At 46.8% G+C, this 18400-nt stretch overlaps 1 protein-coding gene across 1 annotated transcript in view; it reads right to left on the bottom strand.

The window, feature by feature from the left end:
- The window catches only part of UACA (uveal autoantigen with coiled-coil domains and ankyrin repeats), a 34544-nt gene extending 17822 nt beyond the window's left edge, over positions 1-16722 (bottom strand). The window contains exons 1-3 of the mRNA XM_064455979.1: positions 16546-16722; positions 936-1069; positions 347-435 (exon numbers count right to left, since the gene is read on the bottom strand). Coding sequence (XP_064312049.1) covers positions 347-435; positions 936-1069; positions 16546-16602 — 280 coding nt within the window. The 5' untranslated portion in view covers positions 16603-16722. The remainder of the gene's footprint in view (positions 1-346; positions 436-935; positions 1070-16545) is intronic.
- Positions 16723-18400: the final 1678 nt, after the last annotated feature.

Raw genomic sequence — 18400 nt, 5'->3', positions numbered from 1 at the left:
CGAACACAAATTCATTTAAAACAGTTTTTATATTGTTATTCTCAACCAGAAATACTGATCTCACCAGAGAGACTGGAGGAGGCTATATACAAGGTTACAGCAGCACAAAGCCGAAGTTCACGAGTCCTGCTGCACGTCAGGGGCGCTCATGAACCTGTATTACTGGCCACAACCAGTTTCCGCTAAGTTCGGCAACAAGTCACACAGAGGATAGCTTTTCTGCCAACCACAGGGATGTCCATGAAAGGCAGAACATCCACCCTATAGTTTAGCTTAATCCCACTCCACAACCAAAACCAAGCTGAGAACCTCTGCAAGTCGCACTTGGACGTTTGAGGAAGCCTACCTGCAGCATCAGTGGCTGTGATATCAACTCCGTGAATAAGGATGGTGTTCAAGCAATCCAGGTTTCCCTTTGACGCTACAACATGGAATCTAAAAGTAGAAAATACCTTGCTTAAGCACATCTGTGTTATAGACAAAAATGGTAATATTAACCAGGAAAGTCAAAGCAAGCAGCTGCATACTGAAAGCATTACACAGTACAAATCCAGCTTTGGACCGCTTCCAAATCCAGTTGAGTGTTTTGCAGATTTTATTTTAAGGAACAAGATGACTTTTTGGAGAAGTAGCCATTATTTACCCTGAATCAGTGAGCCAGGTGAAAAACCAATGCGCTTTCCATTTCTCTAACATTCAAATATGGCAGAAGCAAGTATGTAAATGCTGATCTTCACTTTGAAGTGAAGATTTTTTTTAATGAGCATTTGGCATTCTAGATATCTGCTATCCTAGTTTAGATGAGGCTGGAATCTAACATGATGTATTACATAGATTTAGATATTAAAAGGAGTTTTTAGAGCAGCAAGATTTAGGAATTGAGTAACTTTCAGTAGCTTCCCAACAGCACTACTGGAATATCAGAAGTTACTTACGCAGATCTCCCTTCCACATCCAGTTTAGTAGGACTGACTCCTTTTTTGGCAAGGATTGATGAAACTTTTTCCACATCGCCCCTTTCAGCTGCTTTCATTAACCTGTCATCATATTTGTTCCAGTCTGTGTTCAGCTGAATATGAGAGAATTAGAAAAGAAAGTCAGCTTTTGGTACAGTATTGATCTGCTAAAGCAACTGCAATAAGGGGCTGAATCGTATGCAATTGGCAGTGGGGGAGGAACAAAACTATCTCGGTTTACAGAGTTGTACCTGTTAAGATGCTTAGTTATTTGTGTATAACAACACTGCAGCATTTCAGTCAGGCTGTTCACATGGGATGTACGGTGCTCTGGTTAAGTCATTTTGGTCCTAAAGGAGACCTTTAGGATTGAGCCTCTCTGGTTTTCCTCTTTCTGCTTTGTTCTGTCTAGTAAGACTAAAACTAAAGCCACGCACAGTAGATCCCTATCCTCATTTTCAAATAAAAAGCTTGCAAACAGTTTCTCGTACTAGGTTGTCTTTAGACACCTCCTTCTGGTCCCTCTGCCTGCCATGTGAGGCTGCCCGGACAAGCTATCTTTTCACTTCATCTTTACTTTCTCTTCTCACATCATGGATACTTTGATCCTGACCAAAAAAAATACGCCTCTCCCCCCACGGTGGTAGATCAACAAACATGAAACACCGCTACACGGGGCTGTGATAAACTAAGGACATCACACAACGACAGAAGGGCTAGCATGTGTACTTCACACATACACACGTTATAGAAGAGCAACTTGTAACATCTCAAAACCATCTTGGTGTGTTCAGAAGGGATGTCAGAAGTCACGCAGACAGGGAACCCCTCACAAGACCAGCTATAGCTCTGCGCTGTTGTCCTGGTGCTCGTCTAACTCTCAACAGCTCCGCTGAAGGAAAGGGAAAGGAAAGGAAACTGCAATGTCCGAGGGGACCTGCATTTTCCCTAATGCCTAGTTATCACATTTTAGTCTCTCCACTACGCACATTACGAACTGTCCCCCACTTTTCTCTCTAGCACCTATGTATGTGAAAAGCCGTCTCTTTGTCTCATTCCCTTTAGGGAAGTCACATCAACTGTCCTCTCACAACAACAAAGCAATTAACTCGATTAACTGTTTGAAAACTGGAGAGTTTCTTGTTCATCTTGTTTGGCAGGTGGACCGGATGATCATTGTAGGTCCCTGCCAACTGAAACAGTCAAACATCTGAATTGTAACTCTCTAAATAAGGCAATAATTTCATTTCTATATATTAATTATCGGTCCATGCCTCAAAAATTACAAATTAACAAGATGCAACACAAAGGAACAGATAAGTGAGGAACTGCAAGTAACAGACCCCAAAATAGTACTGCTACAACTTCCAATCTACGTAATCATCTCCAGCATAAGCTTTTCAGTATTCATTAAAAACCCAAACTGTTTCAAAAGGAAGTGAGCAGATAAAACACAGCTGCTACAATTTTCCTCTCTATCAACCCTGACAGAGTAAAGGTGCCAGAGAACTCAACAGGTGAGACCAAGCTTTGAGAGATATTTTGAACAGGACAGTTACAAGATGTGATCAATGGCAGGCTTCAGTTTTCATGAATTCAACAGTCAGCAACACATGAAATATGTACTAAATTTAGCCCTCCCTTAAGTTCACATTTATCAAGAACAGCTGAGCTTCCCAGCTTTCCTGAAAGTTAGTTTTTCATGCCCAACGCATAACTAAAACTGATGAAAGAACATCAGAAAACCAAAAGGCAGAGACTCTTATTTTCACCTTACCAACAAGTTGCTTTTCCTCAAAACATTCTTTCACCCTCTCACAGGGGTGCCGAGTTTGACGCCACTTCCCAACCCTCGTAAGAGCAGGCTGCTGCCAAGAAGAGCCTCCCTCCCCTCCCCAGCCACTCTCCCTCCGCTTCGTGTGCCTCCGGCCAGGAGAGCACGCTCACCCTGCAGCTGCCCAGCAAGCTGATCCGTAAGAAAACATCTACGGAGAGAACTGCCGTTGAACCAGCTCGCTGCCCTGATCGGCCCGCAGCCAGGTACCAAGGAAGGAAAGGCACAAGCACGCAGCGGGGGATGGCAGCGGATCCGATCCAACGCCGGACCGGACCTCAACCCCACACGGCACGAATCCAAATGCTGAAACGCTGCGAGTCAGTGTGCGCGCACACACAACATCAGTACAGAAATGTGCTTGAATTTTCAACTCATTGAATCTGGCCACTCTTAAAAATAGATCTGACCCAGCTCCAGCAGGTCCCAAGCAGTTTTCATATTTTAACATCAAATGGAGGCACTAAAAATATGCAAGAGGACACAGTTTTTCCTGACTCTGTCAGACTGTTCAAAGGGTGAAAATCTAGCTAAGTGTGATATTCAGGAGATGAACATCTGTTGAGCTGCAGAAGAAAAGTTCAAAGTTTATAGCTTTAAGTTGTCTGCAATTACCAAAGCAATGTACAGTGCAAAGAGAGTACAAGTCGGTTATAAATAGACCACCACATATTCACTCTCAGACATTTGTCGCCCCCACTTTTTCCTTGTTTACTTCAAATTTAGAATTTCTGGGCACAGGCCAAGCATCCCACCCCAAAACACGGAGCCTGCTCTCTTCATTGCCAAACCATCCTTTCTGAATTGCTTTACACTCTTCGGGAAATTCTGTTCTGAGACAGAAACCTCACAGCTAAGCTGGACGCTGATGACTTGATATTCAAGAAGCTTTTAACAGAAGAAAAGGCTTATAAAGGAGTATTATATTCAAATCTAACTCTACACAGCAAAAGAACTTGCTTATAATGGGGAGACATAAGCAGCCTGTAGGTGCATGAAGTTACTTAGCACTGTGGATCAGAAGTTCCATGCCTCACTGAATAAAGAGCATTAAAACCGGTAAACATAATACTTTCCAAAACAGAGGAGCTGAGAACATTTTTGTTTCTTTAAGTGAGAAAGCAGCCTATCAATCCCGTACCCTTCATGCTGGCTGGGTTCATCGCACACTCCTCCGCCTCCTTAAGAGCACCAAACCCACTACGCGGAAGTCTGAGTAGTCTTCATGTGAAAGCAAGAACAATAGTGGATAAAACCCAAAAGCTACGCACAACCTTCATGTTAAAAAATAGTTGCATTCTATCAAAACAGAACTACCTTCTCCCTAGGACTGTCTTACTAGCAAAGATGGAAATTTTTCAAGATTTCACATAAGGACTGGAAGACCCGCAATGGAAAGAGCCAATGCCCCTTTGCCAGTTCTCAAAGGGGTCAGAGCCCAGAGCTGCAGCAAGCAAGGTCTCGCCTTGCGCCAGAGCCAGGGTTTGCCAGGTAAAAGAGGAGGTACAAAAAAACCCCAAACAACAAAAACAAAACCCCACTGCCACCACCCTGCATCTGTAGAATGGTTTGCCCCATGGAGTTGTAATGATGAGGCCTGGCTGGCACGACGAGGCCTTCACGCTGGCGACACGGCTGCTCACAGCAAGCATTGCGATGGTATCCCCCCACAGCTCGCAAAGCTTCCTCAGCTATAAGCTACCTTACTATGCAAGTTTCGTGTTTTATTTTTAAATACCTTAGCAACTATACATACATAGCAGCAAGCTCTGCTCCCCCTAAGTTCTTTTGCATATGACACATTTCACATCCTTAGAGGAAGGCGATCGCATCTTGCGTGTTTGCAAGCAGGTTCAGATTGCTGAGTTTCATACTTGCAGCTTATACTTGCTAGCACAAACTCAAATCTACAGAAAACCCTTCATCAAGCATTCCTCCTTCCTATTTTGTAGATCTTCTGATTAACAAGAGCATTTTTTAAGTTACTATCACCTTAATAGAAACATTTTTCCTTTACTTGTAACACTTAGGAAGTATATACAATTTACTTAGGATGTACTAAATCAAAAATTGCCACTCAAGCATTTAACATTTAAAGAAAATTCCTCACAGGAAGCGCTGTTAAAGCCAGACATGACTCTCATTGATTAAAAAGGAACAGTTACAAAACATTTACAAAATTCAGTCTTTCACATTTTTGCAGTTGTAACCTACTGCCATCGATATGAAATCTAAGATACCCACTGTGTCTTTAGCTGCACAAGAGAACCAAGAAGTCATCATAGAAGCGCAGCTCCTTGCTGCCAGAAGCAACCAATTTATCTCGCATCAAGTTACAAACCACTGCAGCTCACAAAGCGCCGAGCCAGAGTTCACGCAGGCTGCTTCAAGAAACGTATTCTCTGCACCGCCCTGAATTCATTTTGCTCCATCCTTCACTTAGCTTGGATCCCCAAGTATATTTTCCCCATCTTCAGGATCATCTTCAGACTTCATAACTCTCAAAAAAACACAGGCTCCCCCTGGCCAGAGGCTGCCCGGCCGGCGAAGCCCTTCGCGGGGCCGGCGCCTGCTCAGCCTGTCCCTCCCCAGCAATCCCCAAGAAAACCCTCCTGGAGCTTTGGAGCTTTTGTTTCTGTGTTGCGACAGACTGCCAGAGTGACTCAGACTCACAAGTAAATATTGCCCAGATCTAAAATATCTTGTAAACAATACGTAGACAGTCTCATCAGCCCAGATCTATTTTCTGATAATCCAGTACTTGATAGCCAAGCGATAGAAAGCAATAGCTATTAATACATTCCCCGCATGCTCATGCCCTGAGTAACGCATTTTAGATTTGATGTTAACTAACAAGACAAGCATGCACGAAACTTTACTACGGTGCTGTTATGTTCTGCAGACATGCAAACACTCACTTTAAAATAACAAACATTAGTCAAATTAACTGTCCACTGACATTAACAAAGGTCATACTTATCGCCACTAATAACAGAGGAGGACTGAAATACTCGCAGGAGTAATTTTTTCCCATTCCACCGCACCAAAGCCGAAGCCAGACTCACGATCAGACTTCAGACAGTTACAACTGCCGAGCAGATGGAATGCATGATCCTATTTTGACAGAAATGTAACCGATTTTAAATTAGAAAACACACATGCCTCTGTTTTTAAAAAAAAAATCTCCTTTTACAGTGATGAAACCCATTCTGAATGGAACCTGGTTTCAGCTTACTGCTGCTGCCAGTCTGTCTCCCAACATGTTAAATGAGAGGAGTCACAGAGGCTGTCAAAACATTAAATAGACAGCATAATGATTAACAGCAGGGAAGATGTAGACTCTCACAAGTTTTAAATTTAAATGGAGATCTCCCGAGTGCCAAATTTAGAGGACTAGGTCAACACGACAAGCAATGTGCTGTTTTGTCTGCAGAAGAGAAACATGGTGCATAGCCAGAAAAACGCCACGCACACACCCTGGAGGACACACACAAGAGACTGCAAATAACCTAATAATTGGGTCTTCTCAGGAAAGAGATTTTTAAAATCACTCACTCATATCTGCACAAACTCGCTCTTTCCCAGTAACTGCTAAACTATTCCACATCACTTGCTGTGAGCACCAGCCCTTTGCCTCGCAGCACTAACGTGTTTCTCAGAGAACCTCCCAAGGCTTCTCTGCAATTAGCCGCTCGAAAACACTGCAATGACTGTGTCATCTCCAGTTATCTCCTGACCAGAACCGAGTCTGTCTCCTCAAGCCAAAAATGGCATTTTGGGGGAAAAAAGTAAATACACTTCACAAGCGACAGCAACAGCAGAAATAAAAACCCACTGAACTGAAATCACTTTGGTGAGAAACCATGTAGGTAAGCCTACACCTTCCAGGTGAACAGGCTTTGATTTATTTGTCCCAAATGTTTCACTTCTCTCCATTTTTATCTGCCTGCAGACATTCCTCATGACTCACGAGCTGCACTCATCCGGCAGCCCCTTCATGCTGGAGATCCTCCCAAGACAGTAGACCACAAGATTTAGGATTGCTAAGCTGCATTCCCCACTCCTGCCCAGCTCAGACTAAGCACAGACAGCAGTTGTCAGGAAAAACAGCTTTCATGGCTCCATCAGCACTGAGCAGCTTTGGTAAACACAGCCCGGCTACAAACTCACCCCAATTAAATTGTTCTCCACAGCAGCTGAATCTCAGAGAGCTGAAGGGCAGAAACTAATGAAGCATGCCTGCGTTGCATTCTTTCAGTGTAACCAAAGTTTGGAACCCAATTCAGATTTGTTGTTTCAGAACAAGGCCATCACCAGGTACACCAGCAGTGCAGACCTCTGGAGATGCTGCCAATCGTTCCCCAGATGCCTAGCTGAGGCCAATATTGCCCATTTTCTGTACCCCCAGGGCACCTCTTTCACCTATGCTCAGCCTGCCAGGAACTCTTCCCAACTCCAGGTCTCCAAAGATAAGGGAGTATCCCCTCTCCAGCACCTGGCGAGGACCAAACGCAGTACTTGCTCCTATCAGCTCGTATCTAGTCTGTCTCAGTTCAAGGGCTCTGTACTGAGCAGGTACGTCCATCTGGTAGCGTAACGCCATCAGGAGCGGTGCAGATACACATGTACATGCCAGCATGCTCAGAAAAAGAACAGAAACTGCCCAAGCACAGAATACTTTTCCAAAAGCTCTCCTAGCTTTCAATCAATGATTTAAACTTCCTGGGCTAGAGGGATTCTATCCACGTGCTTAATAATTCTGAATGAATTGCTCTATTAACTTCCCCAGTTTTTCCTCAGGTCCAGGTAAGCTTTCCGCATCCTCAGCACCCTTTGGTAAAGGGCTGTACAACTTCACTACATGTTGCATGAACAATTATCTACTTCTATTCTCTCCAAACCCAAAACCCCTCATCTTACCAGATATTGAGCAGATCAGAAGTCAAGCTACTCCCCCTATCTGCAGTTCTCATCTTGTAGGTATCTTTGGACATCACGTAACATCATACATCCTCCTGTGCTGCACACCGCAGTACTCTCAACCAGCAGATAAACAATATTGCCACTCGGTCGTCTGCCGAGAAGAGCACACACAGCATAGGTCAGAGCCAAAGTTTATAGGAGGCTCTTTAAAACTACAGCCTTTGCAAACAAGCCTGTTTGTGATGTCCTCAACCGTCATTACAATTAAGTATTTAAAGATGAGAGCAGTGAGAGCATTAATGAGGGCCACTAGAGGTATTTACACTCAGGGCACAGTCAGTACCCAGACTAATTACTCTGAGCAAAGCAAGACGAGATGTTCTAGTTACTGAAGGCAGTGGAAAGGGCGCACCGTTGCTGGCAATGAAAGCCACAGGGTGCTATCAGCAAGGGTAGTTCTCACAGGCTGCAAAAAAATATATAAAATACATATGTATCTGTACACTGCTGACTGCCTGAGAAGCAACTAGCAAAGTTAATGTTTAAATATTATTGTTATAGGATATATATTTATAAACAAACATAGCACCATACTTATGGAACATGAGCTTGAAGCCACTAGGCATCTTCTCCCTCTCAACCAACCAAAAGACAGGCAGAGTCCCTGAAGCCATGCACAGTATTACTGCACACTGACCACCCAGCCTGGTGTCCCCACTGAGGAGCTCCGAGCAAAGAGAGTGCTTTATTAGTGAGCCTGAGACACAAGAGGAGAGAACAATACTGGGGTTATGGGGGCCCAAACAGGACAGACAAATGAAGAACCCAACCCTGAAGACCTCTGGAAAGCAACAATCCATGACCCTTTAGTCCCAGCAGCTCTTCTGGGATTTTTCTCAACCCAAATAGTCTCCGGAGGGAAATTCTAGCAGCCAGAAGGGAAGTTCCAAGACTTTTCATGCCAGCAAAGAGCCCAAAAGAGATTTCTGGTCACCAGCCTGCACACAATCCGTGAGGTACGACTCCCATTTGAGAAGGCACTGACCTTTTCACAAAGACAATACAAAGCCAGGGGGACAAGAAATACTGGGCTTAATATTGCAGTGAAGCAAATTGTGACAAGTAAACTTGTTGCTGAAATAGAAGTCCTGCTCAGGGAACTCCCGCCTGAGCTGGGAACTCCTCATCCAGAGTCTCTAAACACTTTTGCCTACAGAGCTGCAGAACACCACTATGTAAATTAACACCATATTTAAATAAAACATGGACAATCTTTAGCAGTCATTAAACTCGCTTCAGAAATACCCGTTGTAATTCAAAGCTGTTCTTAAACCTTTCAGCCTGAAAGCTGACATAAACCTGTGAAAGCGAACACATCTCCCCATCAGTGCTGGGCTAGGCAGATAATCCTATTAATGGAAAAAACCCAAGGGGACACATCTCCCTCTAATGCCATTAGCGGGTGACATAAGCACATAAAACACACTGAGAGCAAAGAGCTCTGGTAAAACACTGCCATCGCCACTTACAGCAAGTGCCCACAAATACGCCAACGGTCTTACAAATTCTCTGGACAAAAACAATAACATCACACTTTCATGGAAGTAGTTATAAAACACATACTGCAGTTCCTAAAGTCTGTGAGGGCCATTAGATAGGACAATTCTTGACAAAGAAGTGACAAGAATTATTAATTTTAGGCCATTCTTTCTAACAACACATTAATTTCCCCAGTTTAGGTCTCATGGAGTTTTCCTGCAGAGGAAGGTGGACTTGCACTGACAAAGGAGTTACTTGAAAAATGTACATGTCATGTAAACCGAGCAGAGATGAGAAGGGCAGGCCCGGCACATCTATCAGCCTGCACATTTCATTTTCCTGCTTGTTCTACGGAGGTCAGAGTCCATTTGCAATCCAAACTAACATCTGAACAGCCACGCCCTGCGATTTTACGGCACAAGACGATCACTTTTGAAGTAGTTTGACATATTTAAAGACCGCACAGACCGGCAAAATGAAAGGACATGTCAGACTACTGAAAGGATTTTTTTTTTTTTAAAGATATGCACCAGCTGTAGCTTCCCCCTACAGTCCAGATGCACATCAGCTAATAACCATCTATCTTGCAGACTCTGGCTTATCTGCAGATGCCTGGAAAATACTGCGGATACCAGGTTTGGGAAAGCATTAGCTCAGATGTGTAGGGGGGAAGTGACATTTTATATTTTATAAGTGTATCTCGCTTATCAGGATATGTCTGTATTCACACAAAAACATTCTGGAGTTTAAAACTGCAGGAGTAAGATGTACTGTTTAGTCTACATAAGGAAAAATTCAGACCTAGCTTGAACACAGTGTTCTTGGTCCACCCAGCAGGTTCCCGCACGCAGCACGTTATGTTATCACCTCAATTACTGCAATTTCTCCATCTACAGAAAAGTCACTGAATGCTACAGAGTGGGCGAGGCTTAGCCTAAACAGTGATCAAAAATAACAGCCTTCCTAGGGCCACTCCGGTGCTGCGCTGCTCCCAAAGTGCTCGTCTCAAGAATCCACATTAACAGCTGTGCTGCTGCACAGCTTGTTTGTATGTAACTGCATCCTGTAATTAATACAGGTAACAGTCTCCTCAAACAGGTTAAAGCAAAACAAACAGTAACCATCGAAAAACTCATCATAAACATTCCTGATTTCACCTTATACTTAGGGCATTTTCCTTCCTACTACGAGTTAGCATATCCCATCAAGGTCAAGAAAGTATTCAAATCTACTTCTAGCTATCCCTGCGACACATCAAATACTCCTCTCAAAGCCATTATGAGGGGTCTACACCTGTGTCAAACAGTACATGTCCACCTGCAAGGAGCGGCATGGACCCACCTGCACAGCCAGATACTCTCTTCCACATGGCTGGGGTAGGGGGAAGAAACCACCCGCATCACCTACAACAGCGCACAAGGTAGAGCGGACGCGTCAAAGAACTCCGCATACAGCTCCTGAAGGATGCAAAGTCTGCTAGGATTGTTTTGAACCACAACTTCCTCATGCCTCATTGCCAACATACAATTCAAGTGCACTTTACTGATAAAATGTCCTCGAATTCTCAGCCCTGACATCCAGATCAACCTGGACACTAATAGAAGCGATCAGAACTACTTATGCACTCTGGAAACAAACAGTGCTTTTAGAGCTGCATTTTAAAACAGTCTGTTAAGTACATTTTACAGTAACTGGAGCCAGACTTGCACGCACCAAAGAACATTACACCTTTTTATGGCATCGAGAGCTTCACAGCTTTCACCTCAAAATAACGGGGAGCCCCAGAAGCCCAGGTCCTGCTGCAGCCCAGCTTTGCCCCGCAAGTGCCCAGGAGAAAGTATTTCCCCTTTAAATGGGGAGAAAGTGGCAGCGAGGTCAGAGTCCATCTGCCTTCATCTGCCACTAAAAGCAGCATTATCACACTGCCTTCCTCGGACATGAGGCAAACCATTAGTTTGAAATGACAAGCTCTCAGGCAAGGACCGATTGATTTGGATACTTCCATTGATTAATAACAAAGCATCAGAAAATATCAGGGGGTGATGAAGCACGACGTGACTATTGCATTCAGCATGCAGGGAAGCAGCCTCAAGCACATATGTATGCACGGAGAAGGGAATACCACGTCACAGCCCGACCCGATCCTGTTAGGCCACCACTAAGTAATGAAAATACAGAGACAGTATCAGTCTCTCAGATGTTACAATATTTATTAGCGAGCAAATCCTTAATATTTAAATACTGACAAAGTACTATATAAGCTATATCTGAGCAAAAGGTCAGGTGAACTTAAACCAGATAACCAAACAGCCTTATCTGCAAAACTATGCCTGCAAATCAGCTAAGGATATTTAGCTTGCATGCAGGCACTTACTGTACCTCCCATTTTTAAAATACTTTTAATTGCTACATTCCAGAAGTGATAAAGCATAGATAAATACTCCTTTTTAAGGAGCCTGACAATTACAATGCACCTGTAAACAGGCTGCACCGCAAAGCTTTTGCTGAACCACTAATTGCCTGTCTTGACTAACCTCGTGTTTCTTCAACATCAACCACAACCATCACACAAACAAGCGCCTAATTCTATTCAACTAAATGCAAATGAATCACAAAGATTTTTATTTTTTCAAGGAACACACACATTAGCACAAGCCTTAATAAAGCTTCCTGGAACCCAAACATACTCTAAAGAGTAACCACAGTCAGTCTGGGATTTGACATTTGAATATTAGAGTGCTGCTGAGCCTTGGCTGCGCTGCCTGAAGATGGCATCGTAAAGTCACTGTAGGCTGCCCACAGCAGAGACGAGGGAGGCAGGCGAGAGGGAATGGTAGTTTTGCTCCTGTCAACAGCAGCAACGCTGGAAAAATTCTGCTGATAGGTCACAGCCTGTGATCAGCGTGGCTGGCACAAACTGTTTTGTCTTTGCACAGAGCAGTCGCGACAAAATGCCATGAAAATCTTGTTTACTTACGAACCGACGCGCACCGCCAGCAGCACAAGATTTTTCTTTTAAGAAATTCAACACAGAAGTGATCTGGAACCTTTGGTTAAAACTAGGGTACCAAACATCTATTTTTTTACTTAATTCCTTCAGTTACTCATGTGTATCCTACAGCACACTGGTGCTACAAATAATTTTTAGCAGTTATTCTACTGTTCGTACTAAGATGTAGGGTTGCCGATTAGCACATTCAGACAACAGACAGTATTCTTCCATTCCCCTACTAAAAGCAGTCGGGTCAGAACACGAGGTGATACCTCCCCGCTCTGCTGCTGACAGGGCAGTAGGAGCTGTTTACTCGTGTATTGGGCCAACCCACAGAGTCCCACGCCTTATGGAGTGGAGGAGCCATCATTCAACAGAACTGGGCAGTCTCTACAGGAAAAGAAGCGTTAACACAGCCTTGAAGGAGGTCAGCTGTCACTAGCTACAGAACTTGTTCAGATAGTAATTTAATAATCACAGATCATCATCACAGGGCAAGTGCTCAGACATCTACCTTTGTTTCTTGCACAATGGTTTCCGCTAATTATGTGCGATGTTCAGTTTGTCTTAATTAAAAAAAAAGCCACCATCACTTCTCCCAGGGGAGAAAGGGTTGACAGAAGTTTCCACATAGTTTTACATCTGCTCATTCTCATTACTAGCAGGTGCTCCAGGCAGCGCTGCTGATCTCTGAAGCGCGTGCATATCTCACACCACCTCTGCCTTCGACATCCCATCTTCACATGCAAACAACTCCGGAGAGATGCAGACCTGCCGCTGCTCCACAATACAGCTTCAGCTGCGCTCGACGCGCTCCCAAGGATCCCATGTTTCACAGTAAGCAGCCATCCTCTGGCAAGCAGTCCAGAAGCCCCCTTCCCCAAAATCCAGGCCTCGTCACAAAGGACAGAAAGGTTAGAACCCCCACATCAATAAGACAATGCACCTCAAGCTTCACAGAGCACCTCCACAGCTATTTTCCAAGTGTTAAAGAAATAAGCAGGCAACCTTTCCCCCCACCCAGAGGACAACAGAATCTCACTAGCGGGAATCGATTAGCAAAGGTCAGAAACAAAAATAACTTTGTAGAACAATAAACCAACCTTTCCCCAACCATCTTCAAGAAAAACCAACCCGTGAGCATTCTGTATTCGCTTCTTGTCATACAGCTACAGACAGAACCTCTAACTTGACCGGCAGAACACATTTCCTACACACAAACTAGATCACAAGCGCACGCTGATAAGATCAGCCCGTATTTTGGAATCTCAGAAATCCTAGCAGCACATGCTGCTGTGGGCACCCAATAGGATCGACTACATTCATTAAAATCTATCTTGTAAATGTTGGTGAGCAAGGCATCACCTCTGGAAGTGAGGACCATGCCCTCAGGGCTTCATGCTCCACAGAACCCAGTGTTAAAAGTTTCCAGCCCGCACCACTGCAAACAGCAAGCATTTATCTCACTATCCAGAGCGCTGAAGTTACCCAACAGGCTGCACAGATTATTTTCCAAGCACCATCAGCCAGCTGGACTTGGCAAAACCAGGTAATTCCATTTTCAGCCAAAACATTAGGGATAATTGTGGAATATCATTTTTACTTTCTGCTGCTTTTCATGGCTCCATCACGAGACAGGTAATAAAGCCACTTCCAAAAGATCACCACCAGAAGACACAGGGCACGTTACTATTACCTTAACCTGGAGGAAAATTGTCAGAAGTGCGATGAAGGGATTAAGTTTCTCTCCACCCCAGGGAAATAGCACTGGGTGGGGACAGGAGGGAGGGATGAACTTTCTCAAACAGGCAACCCTTTTACACCCATTTCAAGCAGGATCTATAAAGCTCACACTGGCAGGATTCCCACCCACTTCCCTTCCCTCCCCAGCAGTTCAAAACAGGGACCCAGCTTCACCCAAGCATCCACCCTTCAGCCTCACTATTAACACCCACCCATGCCATTGAATTTCCACCCCCCATACAGAAGGTTATAAGTTGGTGTTTGATTAGCCAGTGATCACATACCAAAATATGTAATAAACGGGAAATAAGCCATGGGTACAAACCCCAGGTTTTAGAAGGATCTCAGGGAATGTAATCTCCCTCCATATATTTTTAGAATAAGCTTTGGCTCTTAGAAGTATGAAGACTGCTCAAACCCACTTTGAAAGGGAGGCTTGTTGAGCCTTCACCTACGGAAGTGAAAAATCTCCACGTCTATTCAAAAACAAATACGGATGCTGTAAGCATTTGTTGAAATGTAATTATTATAGGCTTACTTTGAAATAACAAACAGTTCTAAAGTTTAGGAGGACTAATGAATAACATAAACCAGTGCCAGCCTACACATTACAAATTATCATAACAGACTTCTGAATCACTCCTTTGCACAGTGAGGTGCTCAGCACGGTGATACACTTCCACACAGAGCTGTTATTTTGTCAGACGAGTTCAGTCAGCACTTTACAAGCCTGAATATCTACATATCTTTCAAATGAGCTATTATTTTCAGGTAAGTTTCAGATCCAAGACAAATGTGCAGGAGTATTTTAAAGATAGCTAATATCTCAAAAGATGACTGATAAAAGTCAGTGTATCACATTAAGCTGCTCTTTTCCGCTATTCCATGTCGCCAGCGGCAAGTTCAGCAAATCAGCGCAGGAAGCTTAGGAGTACAACTGCCATAGCAGACTCCCAGGGAAGCGTTTACTGCACGGTCACAATTAAAGATGATTTACCACACAAAGTAATGTCCGAATAAAGCTGTCTTCAGTTAAAGACCTCTCTCATCAAAAGTCATCTGCAGGGATGGATGAAGTACGAAATGAAAGCCAGTAAGGTCATTTAAAGCCAGTTAACAGCAGCCTGAGTTTTGGGAGCCATAGTGAACAAGACACAGACAATTGCACCGTCACAAAGGTGCCTCATTTCCAGAGGCTGCAACTCCCCCAGACCCGCTATTCCCACACTGGATGATCAGAAATCACAACTGCATAAAGTCACTAACCACTCTGAAAGCTTTCTGTCCACTTTCTAAGTAAATCCTCCTTTGGTGCACAGGGATAAGCGCTCTGATTTTGCCACAGAAATTACTGAAGTTGAACAAGTTACTGACAACGCCATGCACGCCTATCTCGGCAAGCCCCGGGGCAGGTTGCCAGTCGGAGCTCAGCACTGGCTCCCAAGGCTCTTATGGAAAAAAAAAAAAAAAGGTGTTAATTTCTGCTGGGGCCAAAAAGCAAAACTGAAGGCAGAGGTAACATGCAGTTGCACGCTTGTTTTCCGAGCTGCACTTCATCCAGGGCAGCCTGAACACGGGACTGGGTACGAGGAGTAGTGCATGTTCTCATATCGCATTTCCTCACGCCAGCGCTCAGAGACTACCACCCCCCGCAAAGACCACCAGAGACCCCCCCCCGCCGTGCCTCCTCCCCACGCAAAGACCACCAGAGACCCCCCCGCCGTGCCTCCTCCCCAAGCAAAGACCACCAGAGACCCCCCCCGCCGTGCCTCCTCCCCACGCAAAGACCACCAGAGACCCCCCCGCCGTGCCTCCTCCCCACGCAAAGACCACCAGAGACCCCCCCGCCGTGCCTCCTCCCCACGCAAAGACCACCAGAGACCCCCCCGCCGTGCCTCCTCCCCACGCAAAGACCACCAGAGACCCCCCCGCCGTGCCTCCTCCCCACGCAAAGACCACCAGAGACCCCCCCCCGCCGTGCCTCCTCCCCACGCAAAGACCACCAGAGACCCCCCCGCCGTGCCTCCTCCCCACGCAAAGACCACGCCAGGGTATCACCACCTGCCCTTTAAGCCCTCACCCTCACACCTCAAGGGACCTCCAACCCTCCAGCAGACCCCCAACCCACTGAAACCCACCTCCCCCGAGTGCCAGGGCTCCCCACCTGCCCCAGAAGAGTTCGCTCTCCACAGACTCGCCCCTCCACAGGTTACCCCAGCTCTCGCACGCCCTCTGCCCCCAGCAAAGCCCCGGCTCCCCAGGGAGTCGGGACCCCCTGTGCTCTGCCTCATGCAATGCCCAGCTCCCAGGCACCCCCCGGAGCCCCCAGACCTCGCCCCTCAGCCCACCCTTACCTCCAAGCTCCCACACACACACCCAGCGCTCCCTGCCCCCCTCCCCAGGGAGCTGCCCGCCAGCAGAGCTCAGCCCCACGGCTCCAGCCCCAGGGCCCAGCACGCCCCGGCCCCATCCGCCCTCACAGGAGCCCCCAGTGAGGGGGCCCCTCCTCCCCCTCCTCCCCCTCCTCCCCCTCCTCCCCCTCCTCCCCCGCCACGCACCACGCTGCCCCCGATGACCGCTTCGTGCTTCTTCAGGCGGGACTTGAGGCTCTTCATGGTGCGGCCCCGGGCGAGGCGGGCGGGCGGCCCCGGCGCCCCCTCGATGCGAACGCTGCCTCGCACCCGCCGCCGCCGCCACGGCCGGGACGCGCCAGCCCCCGCCCGCCGCGGCACCCCTACCCCGCCGCCCCGCCCACCCGGCACTCGTAGCCAATCACCGCCTGAGCGGGCGCCGCAGCCAATCAGCGGGAGGAGCAGGGGGTGGGACTTCCTCGTTTTGGAATAGGGATTTTCAATGATCCGTCATGGGGGCGGAGCTTTATCCCGCGCGGAGCCGCCCGGCCGCCAGGGGGCGCGCCGCGGGCGGGGTAGGGACAGGGGCAGGCGGTGCGCCGCTCTGGCGCCCGGACGGCCTCTCAGGGGTACCACAGAGAGGGCGGTCGCTCTCCCCCGGGGAGGCATCGCCTCCATCATGGAATGGTTTGGGTTGGAAGCGACCCCCAAAGCCCATCCAGTCCAACCCCCCTGCAGTGAGCAGGGACATCTTCAACTAGACCAGGTTGCTCAGAGCCCCGTTCAGCCTGGCCTTGAGTGTCTCTAGGGTTGTGGCCTCCACTACCTCTCTGGGCAACCCATTCCAGCACTTCACCACCCTCATTGTGAAAAATTTCTTCCTTATATCCGGTCTAAATCTCCCCTTCTTTAGTTTAAAGCCATCACCCCTTGTCCTGTCACAGCAGGCCTTGCTAAAGAGGTCGCCCCCATCCTTCCCACAGCCCCCCTTTAAGCACAGGAAGGCCACAATAAGGTCTCCCCGCAGCCTCCCCTTCCCCAGCTGCACAACCCCAGCTCTCCCAGCCCGGCCTCGCAGCAGGGGGGCTCCAGCCCCCGGAGCATTTCTGTGCCCCCTCTGGCCCCGCTCCCACAGCCCCGTGTCTGTGCCGTGCTGAGGAGCCCCGAGCTGGACGCACGGGCGGACGGAGCACCCAGGCCTGGTGGCAGGAGGGAGAGGGCAGGAGTCAGGCAGACGCTGGCCAGGAGTGGAAAATGCAAACTGATCGCTGGCCTCGCAAACATCCCCCCCCCTTAATAAAGAAGGCGTTTATTCACAAGAGATCTTACAAGCTGAGTAGAGGCAGCATTTAAAACAACGTAATTAACTCCCCGCTTCTGCGTAAGGAATGTCTGAGGGTGGCAGTTTGCTCGTTTTGGTCACTGCTTTGTTCAGCCCAAAGTCTATTTAACATCTCCTTTTCATCACATTACTCACAGCCCTGTCACACACAATGCCACAGCACTGGGAAGTTTAAAGTCACGCAGAGTTTTGAGACTGTTTAATTACAACCCATGGATTGTGTTTAAACTCTAAAACCTTGCTTATTACAGCAGGACTGGAGCTATTCAATCGATACATCTCTCTAACACAAGCTGAGCTCTAGGTAAATGTCACTGCTTTTTAATCAGTTCAGGCCAACCGTGTATTCAAACACTTCGGTTTCTCTGTAGATGGCCTGTTTAGAGGCAAAGATACCTGGTGTCTTCAAACACATACTGTCATTTTGTGCACAGCAGGGTCACTGGGAAGTATCAGCATGCTCCGAAATGAAAACCTTCCCCAGACGAGTCTAACCCCCAGCCTAACCACATCTAAAAGGGATTAAGCCCAGATTTAAACTCTTTGGAGAAAAGTCATCCATGCCCTGAATGCCATTTACTGGTTTCGGTGTTCTCTTCTTCAGAGCCGTGCTTTCAGGCAGCCTCTCTCCTTTCCCCCGTGGATGCCTCCACGCTTTCAAGGCACTGACAGAAACTCCAAGACCCCAGCATCTCCTCAGAGCAGGAGCCGACACCTCTT

The sequence above is a fragment of the Phalacrocorax carbo genome, chromosome 7 (assembly GCF_963921805.1).
Source record: "Phalacrocorax carbo chromosome 7, bPhaCar2.1, whole genome shotgun sequence".
In the NCBI taxonomy this organism is placed as follows: Eukaryota; Metazoa; Chordata; class Aves; order Suliformes; family Phalacrocoracidae; genus Phalacrocorax; species Phalacrocorax carbo.
This window is presented reverse-complemented; position numbering and strand designations above follow the sequence as displayed.